At 42.1% G+C, this 14,785-nt stretch overlaps 1 protein-coding gene across 3 annotated transcripts in view; it reads left to right on the top strand.

Moving 5' to 3' along the window:
- Positions 1-14,785, top strand: part of LOC310875668 (kinesin-like protein KIF1C) — a 62,019-nt gene that overhangs the window by 9,273 nt on the left and 37,961 nt on the right. For all 3 annotated transcript variants that reach the window (XM_083788975.1, XM_083788974.1, XM_083788973.1), the window contains exons 2-7: positions 4,878-5,006; positions 9,365-9,441; positions 10,008-10,086; positions 11,804-11,904; positions 13,822-13,887; positions 14,254-14,435. In XM_083788975.1, coding sequence (XP_083645101.1) covers positions 4,901-5,006; positions 9,365-9,441; positions 10,008-10,086; positions 11,804-11,904; positions 13,822-13,887; positions 14,254-14,435 — 611 coding nt within the window. In that variant the 5' untranslated portion in view covers positions 4,878-4,900. The remainder of the gene's footprint in view (positions 1-4,877; positions 5,007-9,364; positions 9,442-10,007; positions 10,087-11,803; positions 11,905-13,821; positions 13,888-14,253; positions 14,436-14,785) is intronic.

Raw genomic sequence — 14,785 nt, 5'->3', positions numbered from 1 at the left:
ATTCTACTCCGACCAAAAATGGGGGGTTTCGCTTCGCTTCCAATCACACTTGATTCGGTGCAGGTGTGAATGCAATCCGCAGCAAATAAAGGAAATTAAGCAAACAATGTGGCAGGTGAGGAGCTAAACACAGTTGGAGACGGAGAAGGCATATTTTACGCAGCGCAAAGATGTCCTGTTACCGTGGATAGACATGGTCGATTCGTCCTGGTCGAAATGAGGGGCTACATTTAATAATTAATTAATTGCTTAAGGAAACGCATAAAAACACTGCAGTGTAGCCTACAGAATATTCTGTCTGTCTGTCTGTCTGTCTGTCTGTCTGTGTGTAAACATGGAGTGCTGTCACTGTGTGGGACTGGGGAGTAGGGACTTTCATCTCGATAAACACTTTGTGCTGCTGTCTGTTCTCAGTGCGCTCAGCGCTGTGCCTCCATGCCCAAAAGAACAGTGCGTGGCTGAGAGAGCAGAGAGAGAGAGATAGGTCCAGTCCCCGACAGCACGACACATGCACGTTATGAGTATAATTTTAACACCATAGATTTCACTGTGTAGGCTAGTTTATGAATGGAACACATTGATGAAGGTCCCCCCTGCTGCGTTTCCAATTGCTGCGGATGACAGCGCAGTGTGAAGGCAAACCGCAGCAAATTAAATATGCAAGAATCCCAACCTCCCCGCCCCTTTTGCATCTAAATATACTGACAATTTCGTCAACAAATATAAACTACACTAAACTAGACTTGGTTGCATGCTGAAAATAGCCGATCTACAAGCTTGTAGATCGGCTATTTTCATTACGAGGCCCGCCAACATAAAACTAGACTAACACTAAAACATTCCAGGTGACTAAAATGTGACTGAAACTAAATGAAAACTATTGAATGACAAATGGCAAATCTAAATTTGCTGCCAAAAACAACACTACACAACACACTTTATTTATTTTACACACAGCCTGATTGAAAGACAGGACAGCCGTAGAGGACTTGCAGCCCAACCAGGCAGTCCGTGTATTATAATTTTGTATAGCCTGAAAAAGTCAAAAGGTCAAATAAATGTAAAATAATATGCGTCTCACTTTACTGGCAAAATAGCGTCACCTGCTACTACTTATTTCATGGACTTATTTCATTTCTCCCCAGGATTCACATTTTATCAGTGGATTTAAACAGGGAAAAATTAGTTTTTCTTTTTTTCGAATCAATGAATGTCTGCTTCCTATTTTTGCAAAGGCTTGATGGAAAAGCACCTTATGTGTCTCTCTCTCTCTCTCTCTCTCTCTCTCTCTCTCCCCTATTTTCTCTACGTTCTCTGTCTTGTTCTCTAATGTGTGTGTGCGTGTGTGTGTGTGTGTGTGTGTGTGCTTACGTGTGTGTAGCCTGCAGTCTCTCTACAACATGTGACAAACCATCTCTGTACATCACATACGTGTGTGCGGGCGGACGGCCGACAGACAGACAGACAGACAGACAGACAGACAGACATCAATGTGCGTGTGCGCGTGTGAAACTCAAAGATATGTTGTTTACCTTTTAACCCTAGAACACTAAACCTTATTTTATCACACCATCACTACACCCGGGTATATTTTACCCTGTATAATAAAATTCCTTAAAACTTGTTTCTCATCAAAATTTAAATTCCATGTTGAAATATTACATTAGAGTACTTCAAATTGTCATGAACAGAATGCACGAAAAGGCAGAGAAGAAGACAGGGTTCCGGGTTTGGCATACATTGTGATCACCCCCCGCCATTGCCGTAGATCTAGGTCAATTAAAGCCTATTTTTGATACTACGCTTAACGCCATTGCCGTAGATCAAAGGCAATTGCGCTTTTATACAGCTTTCGATCGATCAAGCCATAATGCTACTTACGTTAGCATCGGGCGACTGTGGCTCGGGAGGTAGAGCAGGTCGTCCAATGATCCGTGGGTCGGCGGTTCGAATCCCGGCTCCTCCTGTCTACATATCGAAGTGTCCTTGGGCAAGACACTGAACCCCAAATTGCTCCTGATGTGCCGTTTGGTACCTTGCATGGCTTCTGTCACCATCGGTGTATGAATGTGTGGGTGAATGTAATGCACAATCTATGTAAAGCGCCTTGGATAAAGGCGCTATATAAATGCACCATTTTAATTTACCATCGGGTAGCTAGCTGTTGTTGTCACAAGACTGGGTCGCCCATCTTAGATCATCGGCACCATAATAATCTATCTGTTTCTTTCAATCCCCGGCATAGACCCATCTTGTAAACAAGGCCTGTCCAGGACCTGTTCTACTTCCTAGTTTAAGCTCACTTCCGGAAGTCTGGAAATGTGGCTTTTCAAAATAAGAGCTCAACTGGGAAAAATGCTGCCGTGAATTAGATCCTAATTTTTCAATAAATGCTAGCGGGCTAAGTTTTAATAAAAGAAACACTGAAAAAACAGATCATAGGGGGCCAAAGTTGGTGATAATTGTGGGTATTATTTAAATTAAATTATGAAGAGAGGGGCGATCTTGTCATACATCATCATCAAATTCAGTGCTCAGCCAATCAAATCATCACAAATGTGGTACACACAAATGCACAAAGCTGGGCATAGGAGGGTCTACTGCCTATTCCTAAAAAAAAAAAACAATAATGGAGCTGGGAACTTCTCCTTTGGTCCACCTATTCCTGGGACATGTGAGAATTGTCCAGTGATATCAGCTGCCCATTGTGGGAGTATGGGATGTTGTTTTTTTACCCTCTATCACTAAACATGGGTGAAATTCACCTGAACACCTGCCTGTAGAAAATAATACTTCCGTGCTCGACCTCATTGGAGCGACCTCATTGGCCGCTGCAGTTCATTTGTTGGAGTGACCTCATTGGCCGCTGCAGTTTATTGGAACAACCTCATTGGCCGCTGCAGTTCATTCATTGGAGCGACCTCATTGGCCACTGCAGTTCATTGGAGCGACCTCATTGGCCGCTGCAGTTCATTGGAGTGACCTCATTGGCCGCTGCAGTTCATTGGAGCCACCTGTGTCGCAGGGAAGTGTGTGTTCACTGTCTCTATCTCTACAACGGGTTCTTCTAGTTTTAACAGAACTTTGTTTGCAAACCAGCTGTTTAAATAACCCGTTAGCACGCGCGTACACACACGCACACACACACACACACACACACACACAGGGAGAGAGAGTACAGTAAATGTGTATTCAACAGGTTATTCTGTGTGCGCGCATTTGTGTGAATGCCTGCTGGGTGACGTAAGAGTTTCTGCCCCTATGTCTCTGGAATGTTCTCTCTCTCTCTCTCTCTCTCTCTCTCTCTCTCTCTCTCTCTCTCTCTCACACACGCCCAGACAAAGGCCTTAGGGACAACAATGCCATAAAAATAGACATTGTGTGTGTGTGTGTGTGTGTGCGTGTCATCAGAACCATTTTATTACAACAGTAAGATTATCACTGAAGACGTTATGTTTATTATTAACATTAGTAATGCACTGTCTTCACGCATACGTGCGTGCGTTCAATGCGTTCTTGCGTGCGTATGTGTGCGAGAGAGAGCGAGCTGGAATCAGTGTCAGTCTTTATTACAGGACATTGATGCCTAAATTACAGAGCAGGTTTTCTGGGTGTCTGTCTGTATGTCTGTCTGTCTGTCTGTCTGTCTGTCTGTCTCAATTCAAATCAAAAGGAGCTTTATTGGCACGAGAAAACATACACTCAAGTTCAACGTTGCAAGAGTCAAATAAAACCGATCAAAATGCCAGAGAATAAAATAAATGTGTTGCAACTTGCAACTATAGCTTACTAAACGTGTTCCTCTCTCTCTCTCTCTCTCTCTCTCTCTCTCTCTCTCTCTCTGTCTATCATGTTCTTAACCCATTTTGGACTGAAGTCGATAAAAAAAAAGGCTTCTAAATAATCTTTCTGAAAAACCCATGTTAATTTCTGTCAGTGGTGCTCAACCTTTTTCATGTCAAGGACCCCCAGAATTAACTGTATTTGGCCATCTGAAAATATGTTGTTCCAGGGACCCCACTGTTGAATTGGAAGCAAGCACAGGTTCCGACTCACACTACACTTATGAAAGATGTAAAGTTCGAATTGAGAGGGAGTGAAGATAGATTTTACCAGACTTGGCAACCCTTCATTGACTATTTCAATAGGTGCACGCTAACCCCTCCTCCACAATAGATAACATAATCGAAAGTTGGAAAAGAAAAAAGTTTTTAGTTTTTTCTTGTTTATCACATTTATATACCTTTTTTATTATGTATTGTATTTGGATCATATCATTTAGAGAAATGACCCGCAAAATTGAACAATTTCACCATGAATTAAATGTAGTAGTGATTATGGTTCTCACCCCTACTAGGTGTAATCGATGTTAATCAATGTTACTGTTCTCAGCCAGCTGATAACTGATCAATAACTGATATGATCAACTGTACTGTCTGTCTGTGTCTGTGTCTGTGTCACTTGTCCTTGCCTCGACCACCTTACAGGCGTATACAAATAAGGCTCAATTTATGTAATTTAGATAGCATTTGATGTAGATTGTACATTGTACAGATATTCTACTGTTCGATTGATGCTAGGGTCTTAGCTTAGTTTTGATCCTAGATTACTATGTTTATATATATTCTAATTCTACTGTTAGACTGATGATATGTTCTTGGTTATGATCCTTGATGACTATTTCTATGTATTTGATGTATTCCCATGGTGTTGTTCTTGCTTACTGTACTCTGGATTAAGAGCATCTGATACATTGTAAATTGTCTGTCTGCTATTATTAATAACAACATGTCTGCCTGTCTTTTGATTGGGCTGACATGCTGATCGACTCACTCACTGGTGCGTTCCTATTGGCTGTGTGTGTGTGTGTGTTGCAGGTGTGTTGGGGCGGGGCTAAGCCATGTCGGGGGCGTCGGTCAAGGTGGCGGTGCGGGTGAGACCGTTCAACTCCAGAGAGACGACGCGCAACGCAGGCTGTGTGATCAGCATGCAGGGAAACACCACATGTATGTCTATGTGCACCACACACACACACACACACACATCATAATTTTTCGACCGGGGTCGAGATTCCACAATGCCACGCCAGACTTCCCGGTCCTTCATTGCCATCCCCAGTTCCTGCTGCTTGTGTGTCCCTAGCGATGACATCATCTCTAGTGACCTCTGGTCTGCTTTGAGGCAGGATTCCAGAGAGGAAGGGGAGATGTAACCTCATTGTCAGCTCTGTAGCAGTGGCCGGCAAACTGTTCTTCTGGATCAGACTAGTGAAGAAATACGGGAAGGTTGCCGTATATTAGATTCGTCGATGGGTGGCTCTTCCAAGACAGATTTTGCGCTCTCATTAGAAGGCGGGTGTTAAGTGCCATCGAACAGTATCTCTAATTGTTTTGAAAGTGTCCATGTCTCGGATCCATAGAGTAGAATCGTCTCAACGGTCGTCCTAAATATAACACGCACACACACAGAGGGAGGTCGGGTCATAAAGGCCAGAGGCCATCTGGGGGTCATAAAGGTTTCAAAGGGTTCAACTCCCTGCCCGCCCAGTAGTAGGAAGGGTCTTATAGTGCCTCTGAGCAAGGCATTTAACCCTTAAAACGCTCACGAAGAATCATCTTCCTCAACTGGTCTGTCATATCTAGTGGTCAACAGATCGTACATACATTATATTATTAGATTATAGATTATAGACCGCTTTGATCCGCTTTGAACCTGATGATGCCACCGGCCTACTTGGGAACGATGCAAGTTGGGAACTTTGTATGCACAGTTGTTTGATGTAACAGTTGTGTATGTTGTGCAAATTTAATTTGTGCCGAGTTGTTCTGAACCTGGCTGTCATCAGCGCCATGAGCGCATCTGCATTCAATCTTTCTTAATTGAGCACGTGGCCGTGCAGGCTTGGAAAGTGCGCACACAGAGAATTATAGGATCTACTAGCTATTAGAAGTCGAAGTATACACAAACGAGAACATGACATTCATTGATTTCCACTCGAGTGGAGAGGCTGCTACACTGTGTGTGGGTGCACATCACAACCCCCTATATGTTCGATTATATGTCCGATTATATGTTCAATCGAGGGATCGTCATCTCTCTCTCTCTCTCTCTCTCTCTCTCCCCCCGCCCCATCCATGACCATGATCATGAAACGGAAAGCAAAATACGGCATGTCTACAAGCTATCCTTTGACAAAACATTATTTATAATGTCTTGACTCATCATCTCTGAAACAATATGACAGTCATGTTTCGTCATGTTTAATCTCAATGAACACGTCGTATAGGACGAGGAAATGCATGATTCTCACATCCATGTGGCGTGCGCTGGTGTACTGTAGCTGTCAGACTAACTTCACGCACAAGAATATAGTTTCACGTGGCTATGAGGTAGCCTACTGTATGCACACGTAGCCTATACGCCACGTCACGCATTATCCACAGTTTCTCTGTAGGTCCGCAATTAACCTATTCAAGCTTGGCCCTCCTCTCCGCACCAATACAATTCATCTGGTGACTGGTGGCCACCGCAGACTGTAGTATAGGCTGATTATTATTATTTATATTGGATTGCTCGCTGGTGCATGACGTCGTGAGTTGATGCACACACCACAGTTTGGGGAACCCCTGCTCTATTAACTCATTCTGTACGGGAACCTCTTTTGGTGTTTTAAGCATTATGTTGTACTTTAGCTATTGAAAGATAGCAGATCTACAAGCTCATAGCGCGGCACTCTATTAGCTTGTAGATCTCCTTTTTCTTTTTTTGTGAAAATGTGGCGCAAATCTTTGAATATATATTCTTTCGGAGCGAACGATTTGAACTCGGATATTAGATTCTGGGGGGTCCCTGGAACAACACACTTTCAGATGGGGGTCGGCGGCCAAATACAGATAATTCTGCGGGGGGCGTCGTTGGAAAAAAACCCCAGTTATAAGCCAGTCTTAAGGAGACGTTCTCAAGGCTATGGACCAGAGCTAGAGGAGGCCCAGGACGCGCACACACACACACACACACACACACACACACACACACACACACACAGGTTCATGGGTTTGACACGTGTCTCTATGCTATTTCTGGAATGTACTTTACACTTGCTCTCTCTCTCTCTCTCTCTCTCTCTCTCACACACACACAGTCACACACACACACACACACACACACACACACACACACACACACACCGATGAATGATAGTATGTACATCAAATAAATTCACGTTATTTCTTTATTCCCAAAAAAACGCAACCTGCTACTCGTCATTTTTTCCCGCAACTCTGGGGGGAAAAAACAAGCCCAAAGTCAGTTGGTGTAAAAGTATAAAAGTTGTTTTCAGTCTGTTCCTATCCTCCAACGAACACAAATATTATAAAGTATAAAAGTTGTTTTCAGTCTGTTCCTATCCTCCAACGAACACAAATATTATAAAGTATAAAAATTGTTTTCAGTCTGTTCCTATCCTCCAACGAACACAAATATTTTCTCCAGGTTTCCTCATGACTTACTGTATCTTTAGGAGGATAATGTACATATTTACGTAGCGTTAAAGTAACAATGTAAATCAGGTGGGTGGTGTTGTGGCTTACACACGTCCCAGACTCTTTCCCCCTTCTGGCTCCAAAACTATGTAATGAACTTCCCATTGCAGTCAGAACTGCAGACTCACTCCCAATCTTCCGCCGTGGTCTGAAAACCCACCTCTTCAGACTCCATCTTAGCCCGTAGTAGGCTACTTGCCCTAGTCCCGACGACCTTACAGGCAAAGGCTCGATTTATGTAGGCTAATTTAGTTTATAGATATAGCATAATTCTATAGTGTATACTATATATTCTACTGTCTTCGTGTACTTGATCCTAGATGACTATTTCTATGTGATGTATTGCCATGTATTGTTCTTGCTTACTCACAGACCTGAGCTTGATTCTACAAAAAAAACCTTCGCTCTGAAAAAATATATATTCATAGATTTGCGCCACATTTATAGCAGACGAGCTTGTAGGTCTGCTATTTTTCAAAAGCTAAAGTATAACATAACGCTTCAAACACCAAAAGGGTTTCCCGTCCTGAATGTGTTAAGAGCATCTGAATAAATATCTAAATTGTACATTTTAATTAAAAGGTTATTTACAGCGTTGACTCGAGACAAAGATGTCTGCACAACCACTAATTTGTAGTATAATAACGTGTGTATTATTCATATTTAGACTGATTAGAAGTGCACTTATGTAAAACTGGAGTCTCTGTTGCACAGCACACTATAAATATACTGTGTGTGTGTGTGTGTGTGTGTGTGTGTCTGTGTGTGTGTGTGTGTGTGTGTGCACGCGCGCGCGCCCCAACATGCCTGCGGTGCCAGTCACGTGACCTCAAAGCCTGCTGATATTTATACACACACACACACACACACACGCACACGCACACGCACACACGCACAGGGTGTGTCACACGCTGCTGATTAAATGTGTTTGTTGTTATTCCGTCTGTGTTTCCCGAACACTTTTAGAGCCCTGTTGGTCTGTGACCCACAACTGGGTCCCAAGCCACAGTTTGGGCCACTCTTTATCACAATCGGCTGAGGCTCGTCAACCCTATATATACCTGTATGGCAAGATCTATAAGCTTGTGGCGAGCATGTGGATCTGTTATTTTCAAAACCATCTTGAACATTCTTGAGAAAATAAAATCACGACATCACAAGATTTGATTAAAGAGCATTAAAAATAATAATAAAGCTTCCATAAAGTCCATAGACCTCCCATGGCAGAAACAGCCTCGGGAACACACGCGTGTGCACCCGGTCATTAGTGGTTTTTAGTGCTCGGAATGGAATAAAGTACAATGTTGGGAGCTTAAAGCTGCTTAAAGCTGCTAAGTAACTAATAATATGTCAAAATGTTATTATTATTTATTTGATTTGTATTCAGACAGCCAGCAATGAGTAGAACGCTCTAAAAAATAATGTAGTCTCTGTGACACATCTAGGGGCCACAATCTGCATGCAATGATGTTCCTAGAAGCTCTGTCATTGGTCGAAAAGAAACCCGGTCGCAATGACTAACCAATCAGGAAGCAGACAGGTAAATCGACCAATGACAAAGCTTCTAGGAAAATCTTTGAATGCAGATTGCGGCCCCTAGATGTGTCACAGAGACTACTTTTCTTGGGGAGCGTTCTACACATTGCTGGCAATACCAAAACAAACAAAAAAGTAATTAAAATTAAGCTTTAATAAAACAAATTCATTTGAGGTCGTGCTAAGCATAATGACGGCAGTTCACAGCCACCAATATGTTAATATTTCATAACCAATCCTAAACAGATGTGTTGTAATGTGATGAATAATGTTTTTTGATATTTCAGGCATAACCAATCCTAAACAGCCCAAAGATGGAGCCAAGAACTTCACCTTCGACTACTCCTATTGGTCACACACAACGGTACGTACACACACACACACACACACACACACACACACACACACACACACACACACACACACACACACACACACACACACACACACACACACACACACACACACACACACACGTACATCATCTAGAATAGATATTAGCATGTGTATAAATATGTGTATAATATATATATATATCATATATGTGTATAAATATGTATTCTCGAATGAATACCCCAGCTTTATATTTCTATAGATATGAACAATAATGTATATGTATTTAATGTATAAACATGTATTTAATGTATAAACATGTATCTAATGTATACATACTGTGTATATTCCAGAATGAAGACCCCAGCTTTATATTTCTATAGATATGAACAATAATGTATATGTATTTAATGTATAAACATGTATTTAATGTATAAACATGTATTTTAATGTATACATACTGTGTATATTCCAGAATGAAGACCCCAGCTTTATATTTCTATAGATATGAACAATAATGTATATGTATTTAATGTATAAACATGTATTTAATGTATAAACATGTATTTTAATGTATACATACTGTGTATATTCCAGAATGAAGACCCCAGCTTTGCGTGTCAAAGGCAGGTGTACAAAGACATCGGAGAGGAAATGTTACTTCACGCCTTCGAAGGTAAAAAAATAAATTATAATACATTTTAACTCTATCTCTCCCCCCCACACACACACACTCTAGTATCATTGGAACACGCACACACTCTTTGCCTCTCGTCAGAAGCTTTTACATGGCGGCAGCGTCGCAGTACAAAGGCACAAATTTAATCAGAAATGTGAATGGCATAAAAAGTATAAATATTTTGGGAGCCTTAATTGGTGTGCAGATTTTTCATTTCTTCTTTATGACTTCATTTTGATCCAGCCTATAGGTATAGATGTGTGTCCTTTTTTGACTGTTTGTTCAACTTACTCTACTAGAGAATCCACCAAGGACAGCAATTCTAGAGTCGGACGAAAATCCTCTCTTCCACTGGTTTGCACTGTGAATATATTTGCAATCCCATAGTTGGAACGGTGGGGCGTTGCTATAGGAACCAGACCAACGTTAAAAGCTTCCGTAGGAATCGACCATTATATAGACGGAGTATACGTTGGGGTACGTATATATACGGACCTGGGGAAAAATAGTTAATATTTAAATATGTTATTCTATAGATAGATAGATAGATAGATTCTTTATTTCTGTGTCATGCACCAAAGGCGCCCAGCCCACATGGACTTACAGGACACACCATAACATTGCTTCAATATTGCATTGTGTAAAAGAAACATTTTTACACAAACAAAACATTCTGCCTCATTTCCCACGATTTGCATAAAAAGTCTGCCAAAGCAAAAATACCCCTCCCAAAACAAAACTCCAGCTTCTCATAGTCCTCCAACCAGAAAAAGCCAGCACAGATGGTTGTCATCTTACAAAACAATACATGTCTTAACTCTTCATATAAAGGGCAGTAAAACAAAAAATGAATTTCATTTTCAATTTCTTTCAAATCACACACTAGACACACTCTGTCCTCCTCAGGAGTACCAATGAATCTACCCGTTTCTAAAGCTAATGGTAAGGTCCCAGAATGCAGCTGTGCACAAAAAGATCTCTGACCTTTGGATATATTTTGTGTAACATAAGGATCAGGGCCATAATTCTTTTTAATAAGACGATATGTTCTTAGTTTAGGTTTGTACCATAAATCAACAGCCCAACTCTCCTTATACCCAAGGAACATATAGTTCTGTATTTCATGAATATTACAGCGTAGTCTATTTAAATAAAGAAATGATGAATTATTCTTAAAGAATAAAGACTTTACTTCATTAGCCCAGGGGTAACCATTAGAAATGTCCCAGTTAAAAATCTTTTTGGTCAGTCTGTCATTGGACATATTAACAAGTCTATTCCAAAGTCTCAACATCTCACCTTTGTGTCTGATATTTACGGGCATCCATAGTATATATAATAATATATAATGTGGTATAATGAGATAATAAAGGCAGGAGACAACACTATTTGTTTTGTTTTTCTTCTTATAAATTATTTGATCGGCCCAAAACATTGTGTTCATTGTCATGATTTGTCACGATCCGAGTTGGCTTTGTCCGCGGCGTAACCGTCTTTAAATAAATACTTAAAGAAAATCCTATGGGAGAAATGCATTGCATTTCATTTCCTGGGCCACTCGTCGTTCTGAAAGGGGGAGGGACTGCGACGCTCTATAGGGCATAACAATAGTCCAGCCTTGAGGAGATAAAATAATGGATAATACACCTAGAAGCTAAAACAGCAACGGGGCAGTTTTTTACATAATGATGTAAATGAGTGTGTTTTGTTGCAGGTTACAACGTGTGTATATTTGCATACGGACAGACGGGGGGAGGAAAGAGTTACACCATGATGGGCAAACAGGAAGCTGGTCAGGAAGGCATCATACCACAGGTAACGCACGCACGCACGCACTAGGGCATTCATCAAAAAATCGATTTATCGATAAATTATCACGAGTCGACTCGCAGCAGCGCGAGTCGAAAGTTGAGCTTTCTTTTTTGTTTGTGCATATGCACCGGAGTGCACTCGCCTAATTTGCATTGAATTCAGAACGCGCCCTTAATTAAAAACCAAATGCAGCTGCATATGTGGCTCTCAGCACGCGGTGTCCCACTATTGAGACTGGCTGAAGTCTGTTTGAACTGCGCTGTGTCAGTGAAGTAACAGATAGAAGCACGCAAACGTTACCCCAAAACGATATCCCCCTCACCTCCATGCTGGAAATATAACGTCTGGGTTCCCGAGGCTACATTCATGCTGACGCAATGACTGTCTGTTTCTGGCTAAGCTTTATGCGCGCCGCAGGGAACATGAACCTCTCCGTCTCCGGTCAGTGCTGGTTGTTGTTTATTTGCATGGCTCAGAAAATGAGTAACAAACTAAAATGAGAACGTTATCGAGTTGTTGGAGGAGGAGGAGGAGGAGGATAATAATGTTATATTTCTTAATGTGTTCTCGGGCCGCTGCTGCTGCGCTGCTGCTGCTGCTGCGCTGTGTGCCATGCCAATACCACTACTTTACCTGGATCATCTTTTCATTTTGACATGACTCACATGAAATAATAATCCTGTACCGGAACCGCGTGTAGCGTTTGGTTTCATTAACGCGATCGTCACAAAATAGCCTACAGCTGCTGCTGCTAAAGATACCAAAGATTGGACATTTTTAAACGACGCAAAACTTAGAATTCCCCTCTTGCGTACCAGTGCCACGTGTCCCGCGGACCGGCACCGGTGTTTGGGAACCTCTGATATAGATGATACATGCACTGTGACTGTGTCATATTGGAGAGGCCACTGAATGCGCACTTGCGCAGTGCTTTGTTTGACATGCACCGTATTTGAGCGCGCGGCACCTCCCCTGTTAAATCCCCCCCCCCATACTAAAATAGTATGGGGGTTTGGTATGGAGGTTAAAATAGTATGGGGGTTTGGTATGGAGGTTAAAATAGTATGGGGTTTTGGTAATGCCAGATGTTTAACAATAATTTAACTCTTGAGTGTGTAAAATCAGAGTTAAAGATCTAATAAGGGGGTCCATTTGGTTACCAGCTCTCCATCATTTATAGCTGGGGATCAACTGGAGCCCCCTTCAAGGACCACTGGTGGTCCTCGGACCGCTGGTTGAGAACCCTTTTAGAATGACATTCATTCAGTGACACATTATCACCTCAATACTGCACATCTATTATTACATTTGGGAGAATTCCACGCCCACATATTTGTGCCGACATGGAGCACAACTTTGTGCGCCAGTTCAAGTGGCCAAATCATCCATCCGTATTCGTCACGCTGGATGGCGGAAGTGCCGTTCACGCCTGTGCTTTGTGGCCGTGATACGTCACTGACTATATACACCGACTACTGGCCAATCACAATGCGGCTTTCCTACACTCAGATTTTGCAGTTCTCTCGCTCAGTGACACACCTGGATTATCTCTCTCTCTTATTCACGGAGAAAAAACGACAACACGGTCAGTGGCCAGAGAAAGACACAACGCTGGTCTGCCTTCGTTCTGTGTGTGTGTGTGTGTGTGTGTGTGTGTGTGTGTGTGTGTGTGTGTGTGTGTGTGTGTGTGTGTGTGTGTGTGTGTGTGTGTGTGTGTGTGTGTGTGTGTGTGTGTGTGTGTGTGTGTGTGTGTGTGTGTGTGTGAGAGTCACTCGGACACACCATATTCAACAACAACACAGACCGTGTGCACGATTCTAGTAACACAACCTGATAATGTTAATACTCCACCATGAGGACCATGACGTTTTTAAAACCAGACAATAATACTTCTGTCTGTCTGTCTGTCTGTGTCTCCAGATGTGTGAGGATCTGTTTAAGAGGACCGTGGAGAACACAGACCCTGATCTACAATACTCAGTGGAGGTGAGACGTGTACCTGTCTTGTCTGTCTGTCTGTCTCTCTGTACGTACGTACATACGTACCTACCAAGTATAACCTGTCAAGCCTTGCTATAGTATGTGTATTGGCTGGCTTACTTAATTACATGGATAAATGTAATTTATATGTCATGTTATGCAAACAGATGTCAGGTCATTATTGATCTGGCATCCTATAGTGTTTATACTGCCAATGTACAGATTATAGATTTCCTTTGGGTATTCTACTGTTTGACAGATGATAGGATGTGTTGTTCTTGCCTACTGTAAATCTAGACTAAGAGAGTCTGCTAAATGCCGACATTGTAAATCTGTGTCTGTCAATAGCATACAATCTCTCTCTCTCTCTAGGTATCCTACATGGAGATCTACTGTGAGCGAGTCAGGGACCTGTTGAATCCGGTCCAGTGCCGGTCAGGACTCCGTGTCAGAGAACACCCCATACTGGGTCCCTATGTAGAGGACCTGTCCAAGCTGGCTGTGACCGGATTCACAGATATACAAGACCTCATGGACGCTGGGAACAAAGCACGGTACACGCGCACACACACACACACACACACACACACACACACACACACACACCGGATTCACAAGACCTAATGGACGCCGGGAACAACACACGCACAGACGGACATTCCACATTGTGGAGGCAGAGTAGTACAATTTGAAGCTTGTAGATCTGCTACTTTGGATACTTTTGTGCGAGCAGATGGGCTATTTTCAGCATGAAACCCAAGTGTATAAAACTAAAAATCAGCCATCAAGACCCACCAAAATACATTTAGTGAACTAAAATCGTACGATATTTAATCGACTAAAACTAGACTGACACTAAAACATTTGAGTTGGCTTAACATATGGGTCAAACTAAATAGAATTT

The sequence above is a fragment of the Protomyctophum parallelum genome (assembly GCF_964188405.1).
Source record: "Protomyctophum parallelum genome assembly, chromosome: 18".
In the NCBI taxonomy this organism is placed as follows: Eukaryota; Metazoa; Chordata; class Actinopteri; order Myctophiformes; family Myctophidae; genus Protomyctophum; species Protomyctophum parallelum.
The sequence above is the reverse complement of the archived record's forward strand: the minus strand, read 5'-3'. Positions and strand labels throughout refer to the sequence as shown.